The following is a 24,280-nucleotide window of genomic DNA, read 5'->3' as shown; positions in this document are numbered from 1 at the left end:
ACACTTGTGAACATTGCATAAACTTGAATCACTATACTATACACTGGAAACTAAAATAGTATTTTGTGTCAACTATACTAAAAAAATTTAATTTAAAAATCTGCTCTGCCTCTCTCCCCTGCACTCTCACACACACACTCTCTCTCAAATAAAGAAATCTTAAAAAAAAAAATTTAAAAAAAAAGGCGGGGCACCTGGGTGGCTCAGTGGGTTAAGCCTCTGCCTTCGGCTCATGAGATGGGATGGAGCCCCGCATCAGGCTCTCTGCTCAGCAGGGAGCCTGCTTCCTCTCCCCCTCTCTTCCTGCCCTCTCTGCCTACTTGTGATCTCTCTCTGTCAAATAAATAAAATCTTTTTAAAAAGGCGGGGTGGAGCACCTAGGTGATGCAGTCAGTTAATCATCTGACTGGTTTCAGCTCAGGTTGTGATCTCAGGGCATGAGATCAAATTCCCAGTCAGGCTCCATGCTCAGTGTAGAGTCTGCTTGAGATTCTCCCTCTGCCCCTCCATGCTGTGCACTCTCCTGTGTGTGCTCTCTCTCTCTCTAAAATAAATAAATCTTTAAAAGGGGGGGAGGGGCACCTGGGTGGCTCAGTCTGTTGAGCCACTAAGTCTTGGCTTTGACTCAGGTCATGATCTCAAGGTCCTAGCATTGAACCCCATGATGGGCTCCTCACTCATCTTGCGGTCTGCTTGGCATTATCTCTCCCTCTCCCTTTGCCCCTCCCCCCACTTGGTCTCTCTCTCTCTCAAAAAAACAAAAACAAAAAGCTGACAAACAATCCTTCATTGTGGACCTTCCTCATGATCAATTATTATTTCCAAGGCCACACTTTTTCTCAGAAGCCTTTTGTGGTAAGCCTTTCAGACTTTTATTTCACTTTTTTTTTTTTTTTGTGGAGAGAGCGAGCGAGTAAGCAAGCACAAGTGGAAGGCAGAAGGAGAGGGGGAGAGAGAGAATTATTTTTTATAGGCATGTTCATAGCAGCTTTATTTACAATAGCAAAAAAATGAAAACCTTAGTGTTACATTCACACAATGGATTACTATTCAGCAATAACAAAAAAGAACACACTAGAGAAGAAAAACTAAGGTGAAAAAATCATAAATTATTATTACTTATAGGCTAGGCACTGGCTGAAAAAGGATACAAGGGAACATTCTGGGGTGTTGGAAATGTTCTATACTGTAATATCCTTTTGTCAAAAGTATACAGTTAAAAATTATACACTTTAGTGTATGTAAACATTACCAAAAAGAACCATATATTAATGATGATGATGATGATGATAGAATGAAAGTGGTAGGGAATAGGTGAAAGTATAAATGATATAAAAATGGCAGAATATTGGGGTACCTGGGTGGTGTGGTTGGTTAAGCGTTTGACTCATCTCAGGTCATGGTCTAAGATGGTTTCATCTCAGGTCATGGTCTTGGGGTCCTGGGATTGAGACCCCCCCCCCACATCGTGCCCTCAGCATAGTGTCTGCTTGGGATTATCTCTCCCTCTCCCTCTGCCCCTCCCACTCTCTCTCTCTCTCTCACTCTTTCTCTCTTGAGAATCTTAAGCAGTCTCTATACCTAGCACAGACCCCGATGTGGGGTTTAATCTCACAACCCTGAGATCATGACCTGAGCAGAAATCAGGAGTCAAATACTTAACCAACTGAGCCACAAAGGTGTTCCATCAATTTTTTTTTTTTTTACTGTGACCTATAGCAATAAATATAGCTATAATACACCATTACAAACGTGTTCATAGATCTAGAACTGAACCCAAAGTTTTGTGAAATAATTCTGCTTTTACTACATGTGATGTTCCCTGATATTTTCTATCCTTTTTATCCTATTCCATTAAAACAATCCTGATAGTGACTCTCTCAGATGATTTTGTGACTTCCCAATGAGTCTGGACCTACAATTTGAGAAACACAGCCTTAGGATAATTTTACATTTTTGATTACAGAACTACATTTTTATCTTGATTTAAAGATGGTTACCTCTAAAAGACAAGGACAACATTGTAGAGTATCAGGTAAGCTTTCCCCTTGACTTCTGTGGTGCAAGAACAGAATTCTCAAGCTTGTCTTAAGAGTCTGTGTGGTTGGAAGGTCTAACAGAGATGGACAGCTACTAATATATCTTTGACTGAAAAAAAACCTGTACTCTATGAAAGGCTGATCCTTCAGACCTGTGAATATATAAAAAGGAATATTTATTGGAGCACTGTTTTTACTGATTTAAATATGGAAATAGGGGCACCTGGGTGGCTCAGTTGGTTGAGCATCTGCCTTTGGCTCAGGTTGTGATCCCAGGGTCCTGGGATCAAGCCCCACGTTGGGCTCCCTGCTCAGCGGGGAGCCTGCTTCTCCCTGTAATCCCTGCCCCTGCTCTCTTGCTCTCTCTCTCTCCAGTAAATAAAATCTTTTTTTAAAAATGTGGAAACAATCTCAACAGGAATACAAAGTCTAGAGCAATGATTCTTAAATGGTGGAACTGGATGGATCCTGGGCAGGTGGGAGGGGTCTATAAGAATCTCCAAGAAGAGGGAGAGAAATGAGTGGATTGAAAAAGCGTATTAATTAGAATATACGTATTTATATTTGTAAGACAAACATCAAAACACATTACCCCCCCCTTTTTTTGTAATATAAACCAAAAAGGAGAAGAGGTTTATAGTATCTTCTTTGTTCTTGGGAAGACACAAAGTACCAGCTTTTTAAATAGTTTGGGGAAGCCCCCTCCAAAAAACTGTATCAGAAGTTAGGGAGCAGTCATAAAATGTTTATATCTTAAAAACTGAGAAACACTTGTTCAAAGACCTAGAACAACATACTTGAAATTTTAATTTCAAGAATTATTCCTGGGACACCTGGGTGGCTCAGTTGGTTAAGTCGCTGCCTTTGGCTCAGGTCATGATCCCAGAGTCCTGGAATCGAGTCCCACATCAGGCTCCTTGCTCAGTGGGGAGCCTGCCTCTCTCTCTGCCTCTGCCTGCCACTCTGCCTGCTTGTGCTCTCTCTCTCTATCTCTCTCTGACAAATAAATAAATAAATAAAATCTTTTTTTTTTTTTAAAGAATTATTCCTTGGAGGAAAATCAATGGTAGCCATTTAATTCTTATAGGCTTTTTAGGGGGCACCTGGGTGGCTCAGTGGGTTAAAGCCTCTGCCTTAGGCTCAGGTCATGATCCCAAGGTCCTGGGATCAAGCCCTGCCTCGGGCTCTCTGCTCGGTGGGGAGCCTACTTCTCCCTCTCTTTCTGTCTGCCTCTCTGCCTGCTTGTGATCTCTGTCTGTCAAATAAATAAATAAAATCGTTAGGAAAAAAAAAATAAAAGCTCTTAGAGGCTTTTTCAGACAACATAGTAAGAGTTATTGAACAAAGGCCAACCAATTAGGAGAGTTACACTTTAAGTGAACTTACTCATTAATATTGTATCAGCAAATTAACCACAGGCACCTCTTAATACACTGTAGTCCTGCTACCACCATTATTCTCTATAAGGATAACAAGAATCACTATTAAGTTATCTCAATTGTTAATCATGTCGTTATAGTGGCTTTGGGAGACTGTCTTTGAAGGAATTTAAATGAACTAAAGTGGACATCTACCGGTAAAAGAAATAATAATTTAAAAAAACCCACATCTCCCTCCCAGAAAAAACACCCAAATACCCCAATGCTTTCCAACCCTGACCACAGACTCTAAGAGGACTTCTGCTCTTTTTACCTGAGATGGCTCCTTTCTTAACAACCTTTTTCCCTCTCTAAAGGCAGAAAATATAAAATAGAACCTTAAAAAGAAAACAGGAAAATCCAAACAAGATCCCAAGTCATTTTGAATTGATATGGCTTTGATTTTGAGAGTAAACTGTGAGTTCTCACAAGAGAACTAGGCTTAGAAAATGAGGCCAAAGTTTTTAATAGTTAATGGAAGAGAGGTTCAAACCTATAAACAAAAGATACCTTGGTCTCTTCATCAGATGGTGTTGGGAAAATTGGAGAGCTACATGCAAAATAATAAAACTGGACCACTTTCTTATACCATATACAAAAATAAATTCAAAATAGATTAAAGACCTGAAAATGAGAGCTGAAACCATAAAAATCCTACAAGAGAACACAGGCAGTAATTTCTCTGATATCTGCCATAACAACATTTTTCTAGATAATGCCTCCTGAGGCAAGGAAAACAAAAGCAAAAATGAACTATTGTTCTACACCAAAATAAAAAGCTTCTTCACAGTAAAGGAAACAACCAAAACTAAAAGACACTCTACTGAATAGAGAAGATATTTGCAAATGATATATTCAATAAAGGGCTAGTATTTAAAATATATAGTGAAAAAAAATAAATAAAAAAAATAAAATATATAGTGAGTTTATACAACTTAACACCAAAAAATAATAATAATCCGGGGTGGGAGGGTGGGGGAACCAGGTGGTGGGTATTAGGGAGGGCACAGATTGCATGGAGCACTGGGTGTGGTGAAAAAACAATGAATACTGTTACGCTGAAAATAAATAAAAAATTTAATTAAAAAAAAAAGAACCAGGAATGAATAAGGAATGTGATAGAGAGGATGATAGATTTTTATATTCAGAACATCCCTCTGTTCAAAAGTGTGAGGACATGTGGACCAAACAAGACAAATTAGAGTGGAAAAATAGAGCAGAAGTTTGGTGAAATTTGTGGAAAAAAAAAAATTACAGCTTATCCTAAGGAAGATTCACTACATGGTCACTTTAAAGAAGGAGAAAACTTAATGGAAATACCTTCTAATTTGACAAATGATAGACTTGATTGTGAGAAAAAAAGATGCATTTGCATCTTTGAACAGAAAGAGTCTAGACTTGAAAATGTCGTTCTTTCTCATTCATCCTCAGATCATAGTTGCCAGTCATCTTCTGATCTTTCCTTAAGTGAAAATAAATCAGCCTCTGAAAATGAAAAAAAAAATAATCCAATTTAAAAACAGGCAGAAGACATGAACAGACATTTCTCCAAAGAAAACACACAGATGGAGAGCGTGGTGGGGATATGGACATTGGGGAGGGTATGTGCTATGATGAGTGCTGTGAAATGTGTAAACCTAGCGATTCACAGACCTGTACCCCTGGGGATAAAAATACATTATATGTTTATTTAAAAAAAAACACAGAGATGGCCAACAGACACATGAAAAGATGTTCAACATCATTCATCATTGAGGAAATGCTAATCAAAACCACAATAAAGTATCACCTCACACCTGTCAGAATGGCTAAAATAAAAATCACAAGAAACAAGTGCTGGCAAAGAATGAGAGTTTTGAAAGTGAGCCCTCTTGCACTATTGGTGGGAATGTAAACTGGTACAGTCACTAGAGAAAACAGTAAGGAGATTCTTCAAAAAGATAAAAATAGATCTATCCTATGAAATCACACTACTGGGTGTTTACCCCCAAAATACAAAAACTAATTCAAAGGGATACATGCACCACTATATTTACAGCTGCATTATTTACAAGAACCAAATTACAGAAGCAACCTAAATGTCCATCAACCGATGAATGGATAAAAAAGATGTCATATACATATAGATATACATATATACATGCAATACACATACATATATATACATACATACACAATGGAATATTATTCAGCTATAAAAGAGTGAAATCTTGCCATTTGCAAGAACATGGATGGATTTAGAGAATATAATCCTGAGGGAAATAAACCAGTCAGAAATAGACAAATACCACATGGTTTCATTTATATGTGGAATTTAAGAAGCAAAACAAATGAACAAAGGAAAAGCAAAAGAGACAAACCCAAAACCAGAATCTTAAGTGTATAGAACAAACAGTTACCAGAGGGGAGGTGGGTGGGGGAATGGATGAAATAGGTGAAGGGGATTAAGAGTATACTTATCTTGATAAGCACTGAGTAATATATGAAATTGTTGAATCACTATACTGTACACCTGAAATGAATATACAATGTAAATTATGTTAACTACACTGGAATTAAAATTTTAAAAGTAAAACTTGAAAAAAATTAAAAATGGATAAAAAAGACACCTTGATTAAAAGTGAGTGTTCAAAAATATCCAACATGTGCACATGGAATATTTGAGAAATTAACAAAATCAGCTTGAATTTCCAGAGAACCAAGTGGTTATCTGGTAAAAACAAATGTCTGGAGAGTTCCAGCTAATGTAATAAGACACAAAAAGGAAATGAAAGGTATACAGACTGGGAAGGAAGAAATCAAACTATCTTTGCTCAAAGATGACATGAATGTGTATGTAGAAAAACCAAAAGAGCTGTCATCATCAAGACAGTATGGTACTGGCACAAAAACAGACACATAGATCAATGGAACAGAACAGAGAGGCCAGAAATAGACCCTCAACTCTATGGTCAACTAATCTTCGACAAAGCAGGAAAGAATATCCAATGGAAAAAAGACAGCCTCTTCAACAAATGGTGCTGGGAAAATTGGACAGCCACATGCAGAAAAATGAAATTGGACTATTTCCTTACTCCACACACAAAAATAGACTCAAAATGGATGAAGGACCTCAATGTGAGAAAGGAATCTATCAAAATCCTTGAGGAGAATGCAGGCAGCAACCTCTTTGACCTCAACCGCAGCAACTGCTTCCTAGGAACATCGTCAAAGGCAAGGGAAGCAAGGGCAAAAATGAACTATTGGGACTTCATCAAGATCAAAAGCTTTTGCACAGCAAAGGAAACAGTTAACAAAACCAAAAGACAACTGAAAGAATGGGAGAAGATATTTGCAAACGACATATCAGATAAAGGGCTAGTATCCAAAATCTATAAAGAGCTTATCAAACTCAATACCCAAAGAACAAATAATCCAGTCAAGAAATGGGCAGAGGACATGAACAGACGTTTCTGCAAAGAAGACATCCAGATGGCCAACAGACACATGAAAAAATGCTCCACATCACTGGGCATCAGGGAAATACAAATCAAAACCACAATGAAATACCACCTCACACCAGTCAGAATGGCTAAAATTAACAAGTCAAGAAATGACAGATGCTGGCGAGGATGCGGAGAGAGGGGAACCCTCCTACACTGCTGGTAGGAATGCAAGCTGGTGCAACCACTCTGGAAAACAGTGTGGAGGTTCCTCAAAAAACTGAAAATAGAGCTACCCTACGACCCAGCAATTGCACTACTGGGTATATATCCTAAAGATACAAACGTGGTACTCCGAAGGGGCACGTGCACCCAAATGTTTATAGCAGCAATGTCCACAATAGCCAAACTGTGGAAAGAGCCTAGATGTCCATCAACAGATGAATGGATAAAGAAGAAGTGGTATATATACACAATGGAATACTATGCAGCCATCAAAAGACATGAAATCTTGCCATTTGTGCCGACGTGGATGGAACTAGAGGGTATCATGCTTAGCGAAATAAGTCAATCGGAGAAAGACAACTATCATATGATCTCTTTGATATGAGGAAGTGGAGATGCAAGGCGGGGGGGTTGGGGGGAGGTAGGAAAAGAAAAAATGAAAAGATGGGATTGGGAGGGAGACAAACCATAAAAGACTCAATCTCAAGAAACAGACTGAGGGTTTCTGGGGGGAGGGGGGACGGGAGAGGGTGGTGGGGAAATGGACATTGGGGAGGGTATGTGCTATGATGAGTGCTGTGAAATGTGTAAACCTGGCGATTCACAGACCAGTACCCCTGGGGATAAAAATACATTATATGTTTATTAAAATAAAAAAATTAGGGGCGCCTGGGTGGCTCGGTGGGTTAGAGCCTGTGCCTTGGGCTCGGGTCGTGGTCCCGGGATCCTGGGATCGGGCCCCGCATCGGGCTCTCTGCTCAGCAGGGAGCCTGCTTCCTCCTCTCTCTCTCTCTCTGCCTGCCTCTCTGCCTACTTGTGGTCTCTGTCTTTCAAATAAATAAATAAAAAATCTTTTAAAAAAATAAAAAAAACAAAAGAACTGACAAAACTGTAATAATTATAGCAAGGTTGTAGGATATAAGGTTAATATACAAAAGTCCATTGCCTTCCTAGGTACCAGTTATATAAGGAAGACTACAAAATTCTAATGAACAATATTTTTTTAAAAAACTAAATAGATATTCCATTTTTAAAGAACAGGAAGGCAGGAAGGCTCAACATTATCAAGATAATCAGTTCTTCCCAGATGATCTAAAGATTCAATGCAATTCCAATTAAAATCCCAGCAAGTTATTTTATAGATATCAATACAACTGATTCTAGCATCAAGGAGGGCACCTGAGGGAATGAGTACTGGGTGTCATATATAACTGATGAATTACTAAATTCTACTTCTGAAACTAGTAATATACTACATGTTAATTAAATTGAATTTGACCCTGCAATTGCACTGCTGGGTATTTACCCCAAAGATACAGATGTAGTGAAAAGAAGGGCCATCTGTACCCCAATGTTTATAGCAGCAATGGCCACGGTCGCCAAACTGTGGAAAGAACCAAGATGCCCTTCAACGGATGAATCGATAAGGAAGATGTGGTCCATATACACTATGGAGTATTATGCCTCCATCAGAAAGGACGAATACCCAACTTTTGTAGCAACATGGACAGGACTGGAAGAGATTATGCTGAGTGAAATAAGTCAAACAGAGAAAGTCAAGTATCATATGGTTTCACTTATTGGTGGAGCATAACAAATAATATAGAGGACAAGGGTAGATGGAGAGGAGAAGGGAGTTGAGGGAAATTGGAAGGGGAGGTGAACCATGAGAGACTATGGACTCTGAAAAACAACCTGAGGGTTTTGAAGGGGCGGGGTGGGAGGGTGGGGGAACCAGGTGGTGGGTATTAGGGAGGGCACAGATTGCATGGAGCACTGGGTGTGGTGAAAAAACAATGAATACTGTTACGCTGAAAATAAATAAAAAATTTAAAAAAAATTTTTTTTAAATCCCCCCAAAACCTGATTTTAAAGTTTATATAGTAAATTCAATTTTGAAGGAGAAGAATAAAAGAGAGACAAAAATGTATAAAGGCATAAGACCATATAGTTGTTTGAACTGGAGGAAATGAAAGCAGATGACAGCCTGAATCTTTCCTTGGTACTATGGCAGCCAAGAAGTCTATCTAGATGTCTTTCTAAGGTACTAAGATATACATGGCAACTTGGGTTGTATGTTTATGTGTGTACAAAATATGTCTATTCTCTGCAGAGAATTTGCTTATTTATAAGTGCAAAGTGGGAGGAGGGGTGCTGCTTTGCATCAGGAGACAGGAAAGAGGGAATTGGAAGGCAGTTTAGGAACCTCTCTCTGTAAGGCTAAATAACTGAGAAAGTAAATAATAGTGCTCCTGAAAAGTGAGAGGGCTTCGTTAGGCAAAAACAAAGCAAAAGAAACCTCTGAAAGGGGGGACAGTTGGAAACAGCCAAAGAGGGCTCAAAGGTGGAAAAGAAAGCCCTAACTTTTCATTAAGGTCAGAAGAGAGGTAAACAAATCTAGATGATTCATGCTGCCTTCCAGAAAGCATGTATTTTTTATATCTTTGTTGAATGAATGCTGCATCAATGAATGGGCAATAGAAAATGTGTGAGGTCATGGTATCCATACCTTTTTTCCCCTCAAAATGGACCAGAGAGACTGAACAGACAAATCTTCAAAATTCAATTCTAGAAAATACACAGTTACCAGGCTCATCACATCTACTTTGCTTCCCCAGAGGTAGAGCTTGAATAACAATTCAGGGCTAGCAGGGATGAGAATAGGCAATTATATAGTAGATATAAGTGATTTCTCTGACTACAGAGGAGAGTTACAAAAATGTGGTATTTAGGCGCGCCTGGGTGGCTCAGTGGGTTAAAGCCTCTGCCTTCGGCTCAGGTCGTGATCCCAGGGTCCTGGGATCGAGCCCCGCATAGGGCTCTCTACTCAGTGGGGAGCCTGCTTCCCTTCCTCTCTCTCTCTGCCTGCTTCTCTGCCTACTTGTGATCTCTGTCAAATAAATAAATAAAATCTTTTTTAAAAAAGTGGTATTTAGCCAGTTTCTATAACTGCAATGATAAAAGAGAGACCAAAATCACCAAAGTCAAAAGTTTGCTGCAATTATTCTGTGTCCTGGGGCACTGTGATCTGGCCCACAGGAGGGCAGCTGGCCTAAAGGCATGTGTAGGGAGCTTCAAAATGCATCTCTTCTGTCCTGGGTTTGAGCTGGAGAAATTGAGCACAAGCAGCATCTGCACATAACAGTGAAAATTTTCAGAGTGGTTGATAATTGGCTTCTGGAAGCATGTGCCTGAATGATTGTGTTGTGAGAGCCTCAGGGAAAGCCATATACCTAACATAGAAAGTGGAAAACCAACGGAACTCAGGTCTGTTAAAAAAAAAAAAAAATGTAGAATGCACATAACAACACCCAGAACTCACACATTACTGCACATCTGGCTGTTATTAACACTGATGAAGCTCTAAACATAACCAAAACAACAACAAAAATCTATTTATGCAACTAATGAATTGTTGAACAGTGCAACAAAAACTTACAATGTACATTTTAAATGATGGCTAACTGAACATAATAAAATAAAATGTGAATTTATATGGGGAAAGAAACATCTCTTTACCCCTCCATGAGACTCCTGCTCTTTGAGGAAATCCAAGTCCTAAGTGATTTGCCTGTTCTCCAGTCACTGGCTGTTGCTTTAGGAATGGAGCACTTCCCCACAGTGCTTTTGGAGCCTATTCTTAGCCAGAGAGACTTGGCATGCTATTTTTAGTTTCCATCTCTGTAGATTCAGTGTCCATCCATTCACCCTCGTTAATCCAGTACAGCAACACTAGCTTCAGCCAACTCAGAAAATATGGCCACCCTAAATTAACTGAGTTATTTTGGGGTTTCCAAGAACGGAACCTGAGTCTTCCTGAACTCAGCTCAAGAGAATGAGGCATCTGTGAGATCCTCCTGGTGCTTAATATTTACTGAAAGCCCACTAAGCTCTAACATATATGGAGACAAAATTATGACATGATCTTTAGCCCCTGGGGCCCTTGGGTGCATCTTCATGAAAAGGTACAGTGCTGGCTTCCCACAGCAGCAGAACAATAGTTAAGGAATATCCCATATCAATGACTGGTATGACTGCATTTAGCAGGCAGAACTCTCTAGCGAGATGCAGAGGCACTCCCTGTTCTCTGCTCTGGACCCATGAAACAGATTTAGTCCTATTTAATGCACTCATTATACCCTGTTTGTCACCATTTACTTATTTGCTGATACCACAAACATTTGAAGAGCACAACCTTGTATGTATCAAGCACACATCAGCCTCATAATAAATGTGGTAAAATGAACAAATGGAACCTCGCTCAGCCTGTAGAATGCAGTATGAGTATGTGTGTGTAGGGTGTATAAGTGGAAGACTTTTTGAGAAGATGCTGCATAAACTTAATCTTGAAAGATAAGTAAGAGTTTCTGCAATGGATAAAGAACAGTCATTCCAGAAAGAAGTAAAAGCACACAGAAAGGCAGGCACACAGATCTACAGAGACTGCCCCCCCCACCCCTGCATTGTGGCTCAGGTAGTATGAAACCAGACTGGGTGCTGGGAAGAAATATATTGGCAAGGAAACATACTTGCACATAGAATTATCATTAGCTCAAAGAATTGATCGGAAATAATACGGTTAAAGTAATAAGAAGGAAATATGTCCTTGGATTTCAGAAATTAAAAATAAACTAACCTAGAGAACTGGATTTCCTGTGGCTAGTGGGGTAGGCAGTCTCTCAAATGGTTCCTGTTCAGCCCTGCCTCCTGATATTCATGGCATTATATAAACCCCTCCTGAGTACCATGCTTCTGGCCAACAGATTATGGCAACATTGAGGGGTATCATCTTTCATGATTAGGTGACAAAAGATTACTTATATCTTGCTAGCCAAACTCTTTCTATTGCTTTCTTAATGTGCACACTTTTATGAATTATGCTGTCATACTGAAGAGGCCCACCCCACTGAGGATGGCCTATGGCAAACAACTAGTGAGGAACTAAAGCTCTCAGTCCAAAAGAGCCTGATGAACTGAATTCTGCCAACAACTATGGAGTGAGCTTGGAAACAGATTCCCAGTTGAAATTTTGGATGAGACTGCAGACTGCTGGCTCACGCCTTGATTTTGACCTTATGAGACACCGTGAGGTAGAAGATCCAGCTAAGCTATGTCTGGATTCGGGACCCATAGACACCATGAGATAATAAATATGTGTTGGTGTGCCTAAATTTTACAGTAATTTGTTATGCAGCAATAGTAATACAAACAGGAAGTGGGGGAACTCTGTTAAAGTTCCAGGGCTTTCAATGTATGTACCACAGTATGGCAAAGGCCTTGGGATGTGATATTCCTGTGCCTCACCAATTCTCTGGTAAAGTGTGTGTTTAAATCCTTTCCTGTTTTTAAAATTGCGTTGTTTGGAGAAAAAAATGTGTTGTTTGCTTTCATATTGTTGAATCTTGGGAGTTCTTTATATATTCTGGGTATGAGTCCTTTTCCAGATAGATGACATCCAAACATTTTCTCCCACTATATGACTTGTATTCTCTTAACATTGTCTTTCAAAGGCAGAAGTTTTAAAATTTTGATGAAATACAGTTTACCCACTTTGTCTTGTATGAATCATACTTTTGGAATTATATCTGAGAAATCTTTGCCTAACTCATGTTCATAGGTTTTCTATAAATTTTATAGTTTTAGGCTTTACATTTGATCTGTAATCCATTTTGAATAAGTTTTTGTATACATTATGAAGTAGGAGCTGAAATTCATTTTCTTGAATATTGATAACCAGTTATTCCAGCACCATTTGTTGAAAAGACTTTCTCCTTTGTTGAAAATTTGCTGTGCATACATGAGTGGGTCTATTCTATTCTCTATTCTTTTTTTTTTAAGATTTTATTTATTTATTTGACAGACAGAGATGACAAGTAGGCAGAGAGGCAGGCAGAGAGAGGGAGAAGCAGGCTCCCCGCTGAGCAGAGACCCCCGATGTGGGGCTCGATCCCAGGACCCTGAGATCATGACCAGAGCCGAAGGCAGAGGCTTAAGCCCCTGAGCCACCCAGGCACCCTCTTCTCTATTCTATTCCACTGATCAATTTGTCTATATTTATACTAATAACACATTGTCCTAATTTCTATCACTTTATAAGTATTCAAGTAATTCATCAAGTAATCCTCAAATTTTACTCTTTTGCAAAATTGTTTTGGCTATTGTGGGTTCTGTGTATTCTCACAAGAATTTTTATTTTTATATTTATTTATTATTTTGGTGCAAAAAGTGGTTTTATTAAGGCACAGGGACAGGACCTGTGGCAGAAAGAGCTGCCCTGGGGTCATGAGGAGTGGCCCATTATATACTTTCAAGCTGGGAGGAGGTTAGAGATAGCTAAGTCCCTACGGAATTTTTTTTCAGTGTTCCAAGATTCATTATTTATGCACCACACCCAGTGCTCTATGCAATACGTGCCCTCCTTAATACCCACCACCAGGCTCACCCATTTCCCCACCCCCACCCCCTCCAAAACCCTCAGTTTGTTTCTCAGAGTCCACAGTCTCTCACAGTTCATCTCCCCTCTGATTTCCCCCAATTCACTTTTCTTTCCTTCTCCTAATGTCCTCCATGTTATTCCTTATTTCCACAAGTAAATGAAACCAGTGATAATTTGACTTTCTCTGCTTGACTTATTTCACTCAGCATAATCTCCTCCAGTCCAATGTTGATATAAAACTCCAATGTTGACATAAAAGCTGGGTATTCATTCTTTCTGATGCCTAAGTAATATTCCATTGTATATATGGACCACATCTTTATCCATTCATCTGTTGAAGGGCATCTTGGCTCTTTCCACAGTTTGGCCACTGTGGTCATTGCTGCTATGAACATTAGGGTACATATGGCCCTTCTTTTCACTACATTTGTATCTTTAGGGTGAATACACAGTAGTGCAATTGCTGGGTCATAGGGTAGCTCTATTTTCAATTTTTTAGGAATCTCCACACTGTTTTCTAAAGTGGCTACACCAACTTGCATTCCCACCAACAGTGTAAGAGGGTTCCCCTTTCTTCACATCCTCTCCAATACTTGTTGTTTACTGTCTTGTTGTTTTTGGCCATCCTAACTGGTGAAAGTTGGTATCTCAATGTGGTTTTGATTGAATCTCCCTGATGGCTAATGATGATGAACAGTTTTTCATGTGTCTGTTAGCCATTTGTATGTCTTCTTTGGAGAAGTGTCTGTTCATGTCTTCTGCCCACTTTTTGACGTGATTATATGTTTTTTGAATGTTGAGTTTGAGGAGTTCTTTATAGATCTTGGATATCAGCCCTTAGTCTGTAGCGTCATTTGTGAATATCTTCTCCCATTCCATGGGTTGCCTCTTTATTTTTTTGACTGTTTCCTTTGCTGTGCAGATGCTTTTGATCTTGATGAAGTCCCAATAGTTCATTTTCACTTTTGTTTCCTTTGCCTTTGGAGACATGTCTTGAAAGAAGTTGCTGTGGCCGAAGTTGAAGAGGTATTATGGGCATGTATTGCATGGAGCACTGGATATGGTGCATAAACAATGAATCTTGGAACACTGAAAAATAAAATTAAATTTTAAAAAATCCATTAAATGCACTGGCCTTCCATCAAGAGACCTCATCCCTGCTACTCCAATATTTTGTCATGAGTCCTCTCCAATCTACCCATCTCCATCTCTGCTAGAGATAGACCGCATTTCTTACTGCCAAATTCACTCTATGGCCCATTGCTCTGTGTTCTGCATTTATTCATAAGTTTCTCTTCCACCTGGAATATGCTCCATCCCCACAGCCTGCACTTTTAGACACAATTCCTATGTCACTCTACCCAGGAGTCCTCTTGACCACCCTGATCCTCACTATGGTTTCTCTCCTCTGAAATGGGATATTCATAACCTAGATTTTGCAAGTGAGTATGTAATTCTATTTGTTCTAGATTATTAGCTCATGCGTTGTGTGAATTAGTCTTATCTTGGTAACCAGATAATTAAGTGTCTTGAGAGCTGGAAGGCAAAACAACTCAAATGTCTTTGTACCCTTGACACTGCCCCGCTTAGGAATGAGCAGAAGAGGGCTCACCATGCCAGGTGGGTGAAGGACTGGATGCTAGAGAAGGGACCAAAATAGCCTCTTCACAGATTTTGAGCAAAAAGGATTTTTTTGGCTGTGAGACTGCTGTCCACCAGGGTAAGATTCTCAAGGAAATTCAGAAGTTCAGGGTTGGAGAAATACGACAATAACCACAGATATCAATCAGGTAACATAGATGTATAAATAAATGGGCAGAGAATAGACTTGATGGGCCCCAGGAATCAATTAGAAAACAACTAGCTTGCTTAAAGTTATCAAAAATCCAAGTTTTAAAAAAATAACAAACAAAACCAAAAACCCTCCTTCAGGCAAATAGCATAGATACAGAGTAGATAAGTAGATCTAACCATGATCACCAACTAGTTTATGACCTTAAGTCAGAAGTGGCCACTAACCTTTCTCTGGAGGTAGTCATATCCATGAGCAGACAGAATTCTATAACATGGTAAAAACAGCTCTAGAAAACTAACTTTTTTTTCAAAGATTTTATTTATTTATTTGACAGACAGAGATCACAAGTAAGCAGAGAGGCAGGCAGAGAGAGGAGGAAGCAGGCTCCCTGCTGAGCAGAGAGCCCGAAGCGGGGCTTGATCCCAGGACCCTGGGATCATGACCTGAGCCAAAGGCAGAGGCTTTAACCCACGGAGCCACCCAGGCGCCCTAGAAAACTAACTTTTAAGAGCTCAGTAAGTGAATCTCACTACTGTATCTCAGTGGAAGGCAGTATTTATATCTCTTCCCACCTATCTGTAAGCTTGAGGCCACACAGACCAGGAGGTATTCCTCCCTGCTTCCCACAATGTCTTTTAAAGATGTCAGCTTGCCCTTTTCCTCCTATCCTTTCCTCCTATCCTTTTCCTCCACAGTCCCCTTGATACACTTCTGATTACCCATCACCCAATGCCTGTAATATCAAAGCTCTCCATTCTCAAGCCATAACCAGACTCTGCCCTCCCTAAGTTCAGAGTGCTTCACAGATATATTTCTCGTACAGGTAGGGGAGTTAATGGAGATTCCTCTGTCCAAGCCACTCTTCCTAAAAAGGTGCCCTAAGTCCCTAAACATTCAGTTTTCTGGGGACAGGTCACCAGTTAGTTATAAAGGAGAGAGCCAAGACATCAGGCTGATATAGAGTGGGCTGAGTAAAGATAAAGTGGAGGCATAGACACTGCCTATGAGTAGACACCGTTAGTCCCAGGCTCTGTAGCCCTTACAGACAACTGGACACCATCTACAGATTAAATCACCATATAAGCTTCCCTAAGACAGATAAAAGTCTTTGACACTACACCTGCCTTGTGAAACAGTAGGGCTTTGTGATGCAGTCTGGTGACCTGGTTCCATCATCTATGAGGCGGAGATGACAAGGCATAGCACTGGAAGTTATTAGGCACCAGGACACTGAATGTCTAGATATAGGGATGGTTGGTCTCCTCATGCTAATGAGGTTTAGACCATGTTGAGCCATAATGTTGTTCTGTGGGATTTCAAGTATCCCTTATATACCTATGGCTTCATCTTCATTATTCTTCTAATTATCTGGCAAGTAACAAGGAGTTACTGTGGATTAAGGTTGGAACCTAAAAGGATCTGCTGCCAGGTAGGGAAATATTATGACCATGATTGAACGAATTACACTTTAGATAAGAAGCTTTTAAGATCTCAGAGTCTCTCCTTTTATCACCACCCCCTAATTTTTATACCATGCATTCAGTAACTCTTATATGTTACTTCTCAGAGACTAGAAATAATTCCTTTCCAGGCCACCCTACAGTGTATACTAGTTGAAAAATAAAGAACCTTTCAATCTGGTTTCGGTTGGGACCTAGATGAAATGGAATCTACATCCAGGATCTCAGACTACCTCCCAATAAGCGGAATTTTTCTGGTTGGTGGTTTCTATAAGCATTTGTTAACAGAAAATCTTTGGCTATTACACCTACACACCCTTTAATCTGTTCCACTTTTTCTCTCACTTCATCATAAACTTAATGCATAACTTCTCCTGGAAAATAAATGAGAGGTACTGAGTATGGAAAAGCCTTAAAATAAATAAAAAACAAGCATATAAGGGAAACTTTGAGGTGAAAAGAAATGGGTATGGAAAGAAAAGTTAGGAAAGTAAATAAAATATAGACACATAGAAAGGGATTAGGAAATGTGTATTAGCTTTGTCATGTTTTAAACATGAAAAAAAAAATGGTGTCCCAGCTTCATACTCTAACATTTTGTCTTTAAGCGTCACCGAAAAGTCAAGATAAGAGATGCAGCAACAAGAGGTAAGGTCTCAGTCTCTGTTCTGACTCCCCTCACTATGGACAATATTCCCCTAACTCCTGTCCCTCTATGACCCTTGGAACAAGTAGCCTGGTGCTCTAACTACTGAAGGCTCCTATTGCCTCAGCTGACAAATTCTCCCAGAAGACTTTCTTGGGTGGGAAATCAGAGCCTAGGAATGTCCCAAAATTTCTACCTTACACCTGCCCCTGGGAATGAAGAATGAGGAAGTAGGACAGAAGCCTTTTTTTTTTTTTTAATAGTTTTACCACCCTGTGGAAGTCACTTTATGTCTCAGTCCATGATCCAGGAAATGGGCGTCTCATGATCTTGCCTCACTCACAGTGTGGTTGTGATGATCAAATGAAATTGGGTCCAGGACTGCATGTTGCAATGGGTTAAGTTGTACACAGACATGCCTTAGAGCATTGACTCTTGGGGTTTTCAACCTCTTCTTACTCAAGGCCTTCAGCTTCCTATAGGATATCCCTGCATCCTCTCATTTCTTGTAACACTGTTCTGGTTTTTCAGCTAGGAGATTTTGCCAGGAAGAAGCTGAGAAGCCGTGGGAGCTGCTCTCTGTCATGAAAAGGTGATCACTTCTTCTTTGTAGTCTCCAAACTCTCAGCCTGGCCTGTGATGATTTCTCTGCTTGGCCTGGGGCAGGGAGGAGAAGAGGGATAATGTCTGGGAGGGAGTCAGACACAGTGGATGGTGAAGACTGGTTGAGAGGGTCGCCAGGGCAGAGGGGGATCAGGTGTCTCAGGAAGGAGGAGTCTCCCAGTTCTGCTCTGGGCCAGGTTCACAGTGGTCCTGAAATTCAGGATTTCACTACTAAGTAATTCACTGAAGATGCCCCATGAGTTTGCACTCAGCCACAGACAAGTTATCCAGTCAAGAGAATAGATAAATGCATGCACAAATAAATGACCATGCCATATTCCCTTTACAGTTACAACTATTCAAGGGCAGACCCCTGGAACCTGCTGATATTACCTCCATGGTTTTGTCTTCAGGGGCCAATTCCTGGGACAGCCCTCAGAAAGGAGCCTGTCATCCTCTTAAAATCTCTAGGAATGGGACTGGCTCTCAAGAGATGCTATGTATAGGAGCTAGGACACTCCATAAACCCCAGAATGCGGAGTTCCCACAAAGACCTCATTTTCCACAGTTTAGGAATATGAATGCCAGGCTATGGCCTTCTTAATCCCAGATGAGTCTGACTCCCTGTTCTCCCTGGTAATGTTCCTGGTGATGCCCCATCAGCTAACCATTGGCTCCCCGCTTCTGCCTTGTTCCTTTTCCCTGATTCAGCTTCTCAACTTGGATCAACAGAGAATGTACCGCACCTCCTAGTCTCTCACGGCCCTGCATTCCCATGGATTGTCTGAGACCTTGCCCAACAAGCTCCAGACCCTCAGCCCAGCCCAGCCCAACATAACTTGTCAATGGCATTTTCCTAGGAGGAAAAGGGGGTGGATAAACACCCTGGGGGTATAGGCCCCAAGACTCCCAGGACTAGGGGCGGGTGGACCAAATCTCCAGGCCACACATATTCAAAGAGGCAGGTGTTGGGGTACCTGGGTGGCTCAGTCGGTTAAGTGTCCCACTCTTGATCTCAGCTTGGGTCTTAATCTCAGGGTTCTGAGTTCAAGCCCTGCTCTGGGCTCCATGCTAGGTATGGAGACTATTTAAAAAAGCAAACCAAGCCAAACAAACAAAGAGGCAGGTGTCACTCCATCAGTAACTGTTGTCATCTTTCCTCCCAGCCAGGGCTGGCTTCCTCAGGAGGGAAGTGTGAGACGGGTCCTGTGTGCAGATACCTGCTGCGAAATCTGCAATGCCATGGCTCTGGAAATTCAGCAGCTGTTGGTGGGTGAGAACACTCTGATCTCTCCCCCTTCATCGGGACCATTGCAGGGTTCCTCTTGCCTAGAGATTTTGTCTATGTCTACTGTGTCTTTTGACCAGAGTCTGCAGCAACATTCCCTACACTCCAAAGCACTTGCACTTCGATCTACAACCCCCCCAGTGTTGCAATTAGTGGATCAGAAATCCTTACCACAGTCAACTGTCCAGTCAGCTGGTACAGTTAAGATCCATGATTGCTGGGCTGAACACCTCCAGCTGGGGCAGGGATTTCAAATACAGGAGGTGCCCACGGGCCCAGAGACTTTATATTGTTCAAGACTTGAGGAGCCCAGGGTTCTAGTGAACCAGCAGGAGATGGTGCAGAGTAGCCCCACCCTTGACTGTGGAAATCAAGGGCCACAGCCCTTGAATTCCCAGGTCTCTCTGCAGACCCTGAACCGAGAAATCACTACCCTGACACACCCTATGGCCTTGCATGTGGTTACTGTCCTCCCTGCCCACCTGCCATTCCTCAGTCCTGAAGTACTAAGGCTTCTTGAGGTACATGTGAAAAAATGGATGCATTTCCAGAGGTGGGGTCTACCCAGGCGTGTGGAGGAGTCCCTGAGGCAGCTTATGCCAAATCCGCCGTTGTGTTACCAACCTATAAACAACCAACCAGTTTCTTTCATCCAGAAGAACAATTCTAAGTTCCCTATTGAAAAATTTGGGAACTATTCCTACCAGACCTGGGGTTCATGTATGGCCAGCCAGCCTACCCAGGCCTTCTGGGTTTCTGAATGGTCAATTATGGATCCAGAACAAAGACACCACCACCAGCAAATCCCAAACCATATGGCTGTGGCCTTGGGCTCTCCAGGCCTTGAAGACTCAAGTGGTTTCTATGCACTTCCTGGGTACCAGGATCATGACTCAGTGGGCCATGTGCAGCAGAAATACAGCCAGCTATTCTGTGGACTCCCTTCCCTGCACAGTGAGTCATTGGTTAACACCTTCTTAGGCTCTCAAAGTTTCTCCATGAATGGGAGCATGTCCGAGCATCCTTTGAAGGATCCTTTTCTTTTCAAGGAACTCTCCATTCTCCCTTTACTACCTAAAACTCCACCCCAGTCAACCACTCCCTCTTCTCCATCCTCCCCAAATTGGGTCATTCCATCTGACTACCCACAACCTCAAATAAGTGTCCCATTTCTGACCCTGGCTGAGTGTGATGCCTTGGAGTGGCACCTGCTGCAGAGGCAGCTCCAGCTTCAGTGGGGCTTGCCAGCTGTTTTCCAGAGACCTCAGCACACCCAGAACCCCATGCAATATAGGCCGTGTGGCAAAGCCCAGTCTCCTGAGACAGTGAAATCTTCCTGGCCAGTGAAGCCCATCACAGTCTTCACTAGGGAACTAGTCTTCTTCCCAGAGCATGCCCGGAGGCTGCTAGAATTCCACCTCCAGCGGCAGTTAATTCACCATCGCTGGGGCCTGCCCCAAAAGATCCAGGAATCCATCCAGTTACTTCTATCCCCCACTGATCAGTCAACTCTGTCCTGGAGCAGCAGAGCCCTAGCCAACGTGCATGATTCCCAACCTACAGCCCTAGAGGTCACTGAGGCCAGTGACCCATTCTCACCCATCACAGCCCCAGTGTCAGTCCCCATGCCACACTTGTTTGACCAGGCCAAGGCAATACTGCAGAGCCACATCAACTCCAAATGTGGGCAAATTCACCAGGGCAAGGTCCCTGTTCGTGTATATAGCTCTTGGCAGTGCATAATTTCTGGGGGGCTGCAAGTGGCTCCCTTCACTTGCATCCCAGAAAACAAGCCCTTGGAGCTACAGGCAGCAACTGACCCTGCCCTACAGCAGAAAACTATGTCCTGGATACCAACGCCCGTTGACCAACAGCAACAAGCCTCACCAGATGCTGTCACTGAACATCCTAAGCTGCCCCAAGCCCTGTCCGAGGGAGCCATTGAGAAACTGGAGACAACGTTGCGGCACAAGTACCTGGCCTTCTTGTCAGGTCTGCCAGCTCTTTATTATGTGGCTCTCTCTAGGGCCATGGCACCGGCAATCTCTACCCAAGCTGTAATCACAGGAATGGTGCCTGGACCTGGTGAATTCCCAACTGAACCCCTGCCTCAGATGATCTCATCTGAAGAGCAGTCTCTGAGTCCTGGGCCAAGCTTTCAAGATGCCAATGAGACTTGTGCAGACATTGAAGATGAGCTCCAGGTTGAAGAGCCGGTGGAAGAAATGATCAAGATGGTGCCTTTAGAAAGCCAGGCAGAGGCCTCTGGGCCCTACACACTCAAGAAACCCATCTTAGCCAAACTAAATTTCCATCTAAGAAAGAAGATCCTAGAGATACAACTGGGAATTCCCATAAAGGCAAGACTGTCCAGAGAACAAACAGTAGCAAACTCAGACAACACATCCATACAGGATTCTCTAGAGAGTCTAGAGAACCTAGGAAAAACATTGCTCCAGGGTCTCCCCATCCCACCAGACACTCCTCGTGTCCCAGATCCAGAATGGCTCCACCTTAAAGAACAGTTGGCCCTTGAGTTAAAGGCGGTACAGCAGAACCAGAAGCAACCTAGTTCAAGAGCAGTATCTCGTGGTTCTGCCCACTGGGCCTCTAAGATATCACAACCCAGTGGGGACATGACAGAGGCTCAGGTGCTTTGTGTTCAGTTGGAGGCCAATGTGAACAGCCCCAGCCTGGAGGAGCCCTGGAGTCCTGAGTCCCAAAGCCCTGGCCACAGCAAGGACTCAGCCCAAGTCCCCATGCTGACAGAAAAGAGAGAGGACCCAGGGAAACCCAAATTGGCAGGGGACCATGGAGAAGGGGATGCAGGGTTTGCACACTCCTCCACAAGAGACATAAGCCACCCTGATGAAGCCCAGCGGCCAAAAGGGATGCTTCTGAACAGGACACCTCACAGCCCCTGGCGACGGAGACGTAGCTTTCATCTTGATGCTCCCTGTGAACACAGTACCCGACATCACCCTCAGGTTAAGCTTCCAGAGTCACCTCCAGGAATCCCTGGGGTGAACGTATCTGAGAAGAATGACCTGCACAGCAGTCAAACCAAGCTTAATGTATTCCTCAAACCAGCAAGGATTCCTAAGAATGCCCAGCCTGTGGTGCCCCAGGCATCACAGGGCCAGCTTTTCCTGGGCCAACTCATTCAGGGTAAGCATTTGCAGGGCCAAACTTTGAAAGGTCAGATTTTGCAGGGACAGGTGATGCCAGTCCACACTCACAAGAGGCCCAGCCTTCCAGAATCAGGCTTGAGAAGTAAGATGAAATCCTTTCTGCACTGTTTTAACTCCAAGGCAAAGGGCAAAGTGCATGAGGAATCCATGTTCTCTACAGTTGGGAAAGCAGCCAACACCAGAAAAGAAAATGCAGAAAAGGGCCTGGCTCCAGCCAAAAGTTCCATGGGGCAAACCAAGACAGAGAGGACAAGAGGGGACTCCAAGGCCCAATCTTCCCCCACTGAGAAGCAGGTGGGCCTGGCCTTCTTGGATGGTCCCCATTCCCCTGACAGTAAGCTCCGGCACCGCTCCCGCTCTCACCAACTCCATTCTGCCTCAGTCCTGGGCCACCCCCGCCACTGCCCTCGGCACTGTCCTCGAGTGGCTTGTGCCACCCAACCAGGGAATGTACCCTAGATCTCACCTCCCACCTCAGAGGGAAACGCTGGTCTGCTCAAGAAGACCCAACACAATCAAAAGTCATCTGTGTCCCTTGAAGAGGATTGCTACTGTCATTTTCATTTATGGTGCAGATGGGGCAGAGTGCCACCCAAAATACACTCTATGTCTCTAAGCAAAGCGCTGTCTGTCTCCTCCTTCTCTCCACTGCGGTGTGTTAAGGGAAGGCATGAGGGGATGCTAAAGTGTCCTTCCCATCTAGAGAAGCTGGGTCAACTTTCCAAACAACTCCTCCCAGCCCACCCTGGACTGTGGATAAAGGGGCTTGAACAGAGAAGGAAGGTAAGGTAAATAAAGGTCAGGCTTGAATTCTATCATGGATTCCCATTGGTGTCTTTAGGCCCAGAGGAGCAATGTGGACATGAGGATAGTAGTGATGAGGAGGATTGGCCAGGAATCCCACAGGCAGAATCACTCATGACCTCCATAGAGGCCCACAGTCTGCAGGGGAGGTTTTTAGAGGAGTGCCATAGTGCTCCAACCTTGAGGAGGTATGTTGTGTTTATCGAAAGCATGTAGCTAACATGACAGGAGGTCAAAAGCAAATGATAGAATCTCCCCCTCCTCTGCTCCCTGTTGGTTATTGGCAAGATCTTTCTGGAGAGCTCATCTGGGAAGCTGCTGTAACTCTCTTGCCTATATCCTGCCCACTGCCTTCCAGCTGCATGGACCCTTGGAATGAAGATCAGAGTAGGTCATGAAAAGGGACTTGTCCCCCACTCCCAAGGGCAGGCAGGGAGAGAATGAGGGAAGGGGAGCATGTAGATGGGAGATCAGAGTACCTGGGACAGAGGCTGACTGTTCCTGACCAGGGTATGATAAGGAAGCAAAGCCAATTTACTTTGCACTCAAAAGAGCCTGGAGCCGGGAAGCCAACCCAAGGTTCAAGTGTTTTGGGCGGAAGTAGGGGAGTAAATCTGAGCTTCAATCTATTTGTTTTTAGTGTGATTAAGAGTGGCTGGCTAAGTGTTGAAGCTGCTGGGAAAGAACCATAAACACGAGTGGTTTCCAAACACATCCAGTCTGTGCTTGTGCTATGAGTTATTTGTATACCACCTACAACTGCAATCCTTCTCTACTTTCCTTCTTTCCACAGTCTTGCCTTCCTGAATATACACACACATATAAGTGTATATATGTTCATTTTTATGTGTTCATGCATGTTGTATGGTGTTGAAATCAGCTGTATCCTCTCCCAGGATCTGCCTGGTATCTTCCCCTCAGAGGATGACTCTTCTCTCCCCAGCCAAATTAAA

The 24,280-nt window shown here is 42.6% G+C and overlaps 2 protein-coding genes across 2 annotated transcripts in view; one reads left to right on the top strand and one right to left on the bottom strand.

Annotated features, from left to right (window-relative positions):
• Positions 1–24,280, bottom strand: part of PHF24 (PHD finger protein 24) — a 205,408-nt gene that overhangs the window by 143,117 nt on the left and 38,011 nt on the right. The window lies entirely within an intron of this gene.
• Positions 16,621–22,982, top strand: LOC308353509 (protein SPATA31F1-like; the record flags this gene model as incomplete). The annotated part of the gene is made up of 5 exons (XM_080820396.1): positions 16,621–16,764; positions 17,404–17,443; positions 17,973–18,033; positions 19,211–19,313; positions 19,413–22,982. 5 exons carry the CDS (start codon positions 16,621–16,623, stop codon positions 22,980–22,982), a joined length of 3,918 nt encoding a protein of 1,305 aa, XP_080676522.1.

Source organism: Martes martes (genome assembly GCF_963455335.1).
Source record: "Martes martes genome assembly, chromosome: 12".
NCBI classification, from domain to species: domain Eukaryota; kingdom Metazoa; phylum Chordata; class Mammalia; order Carnivora; family Mustelidae; genus Martes; species Martes martes.
Note: the sequence above shows the minus strand (reverse complement) of the source record. Positions and strands in the feature narration are given on the sequence as shown.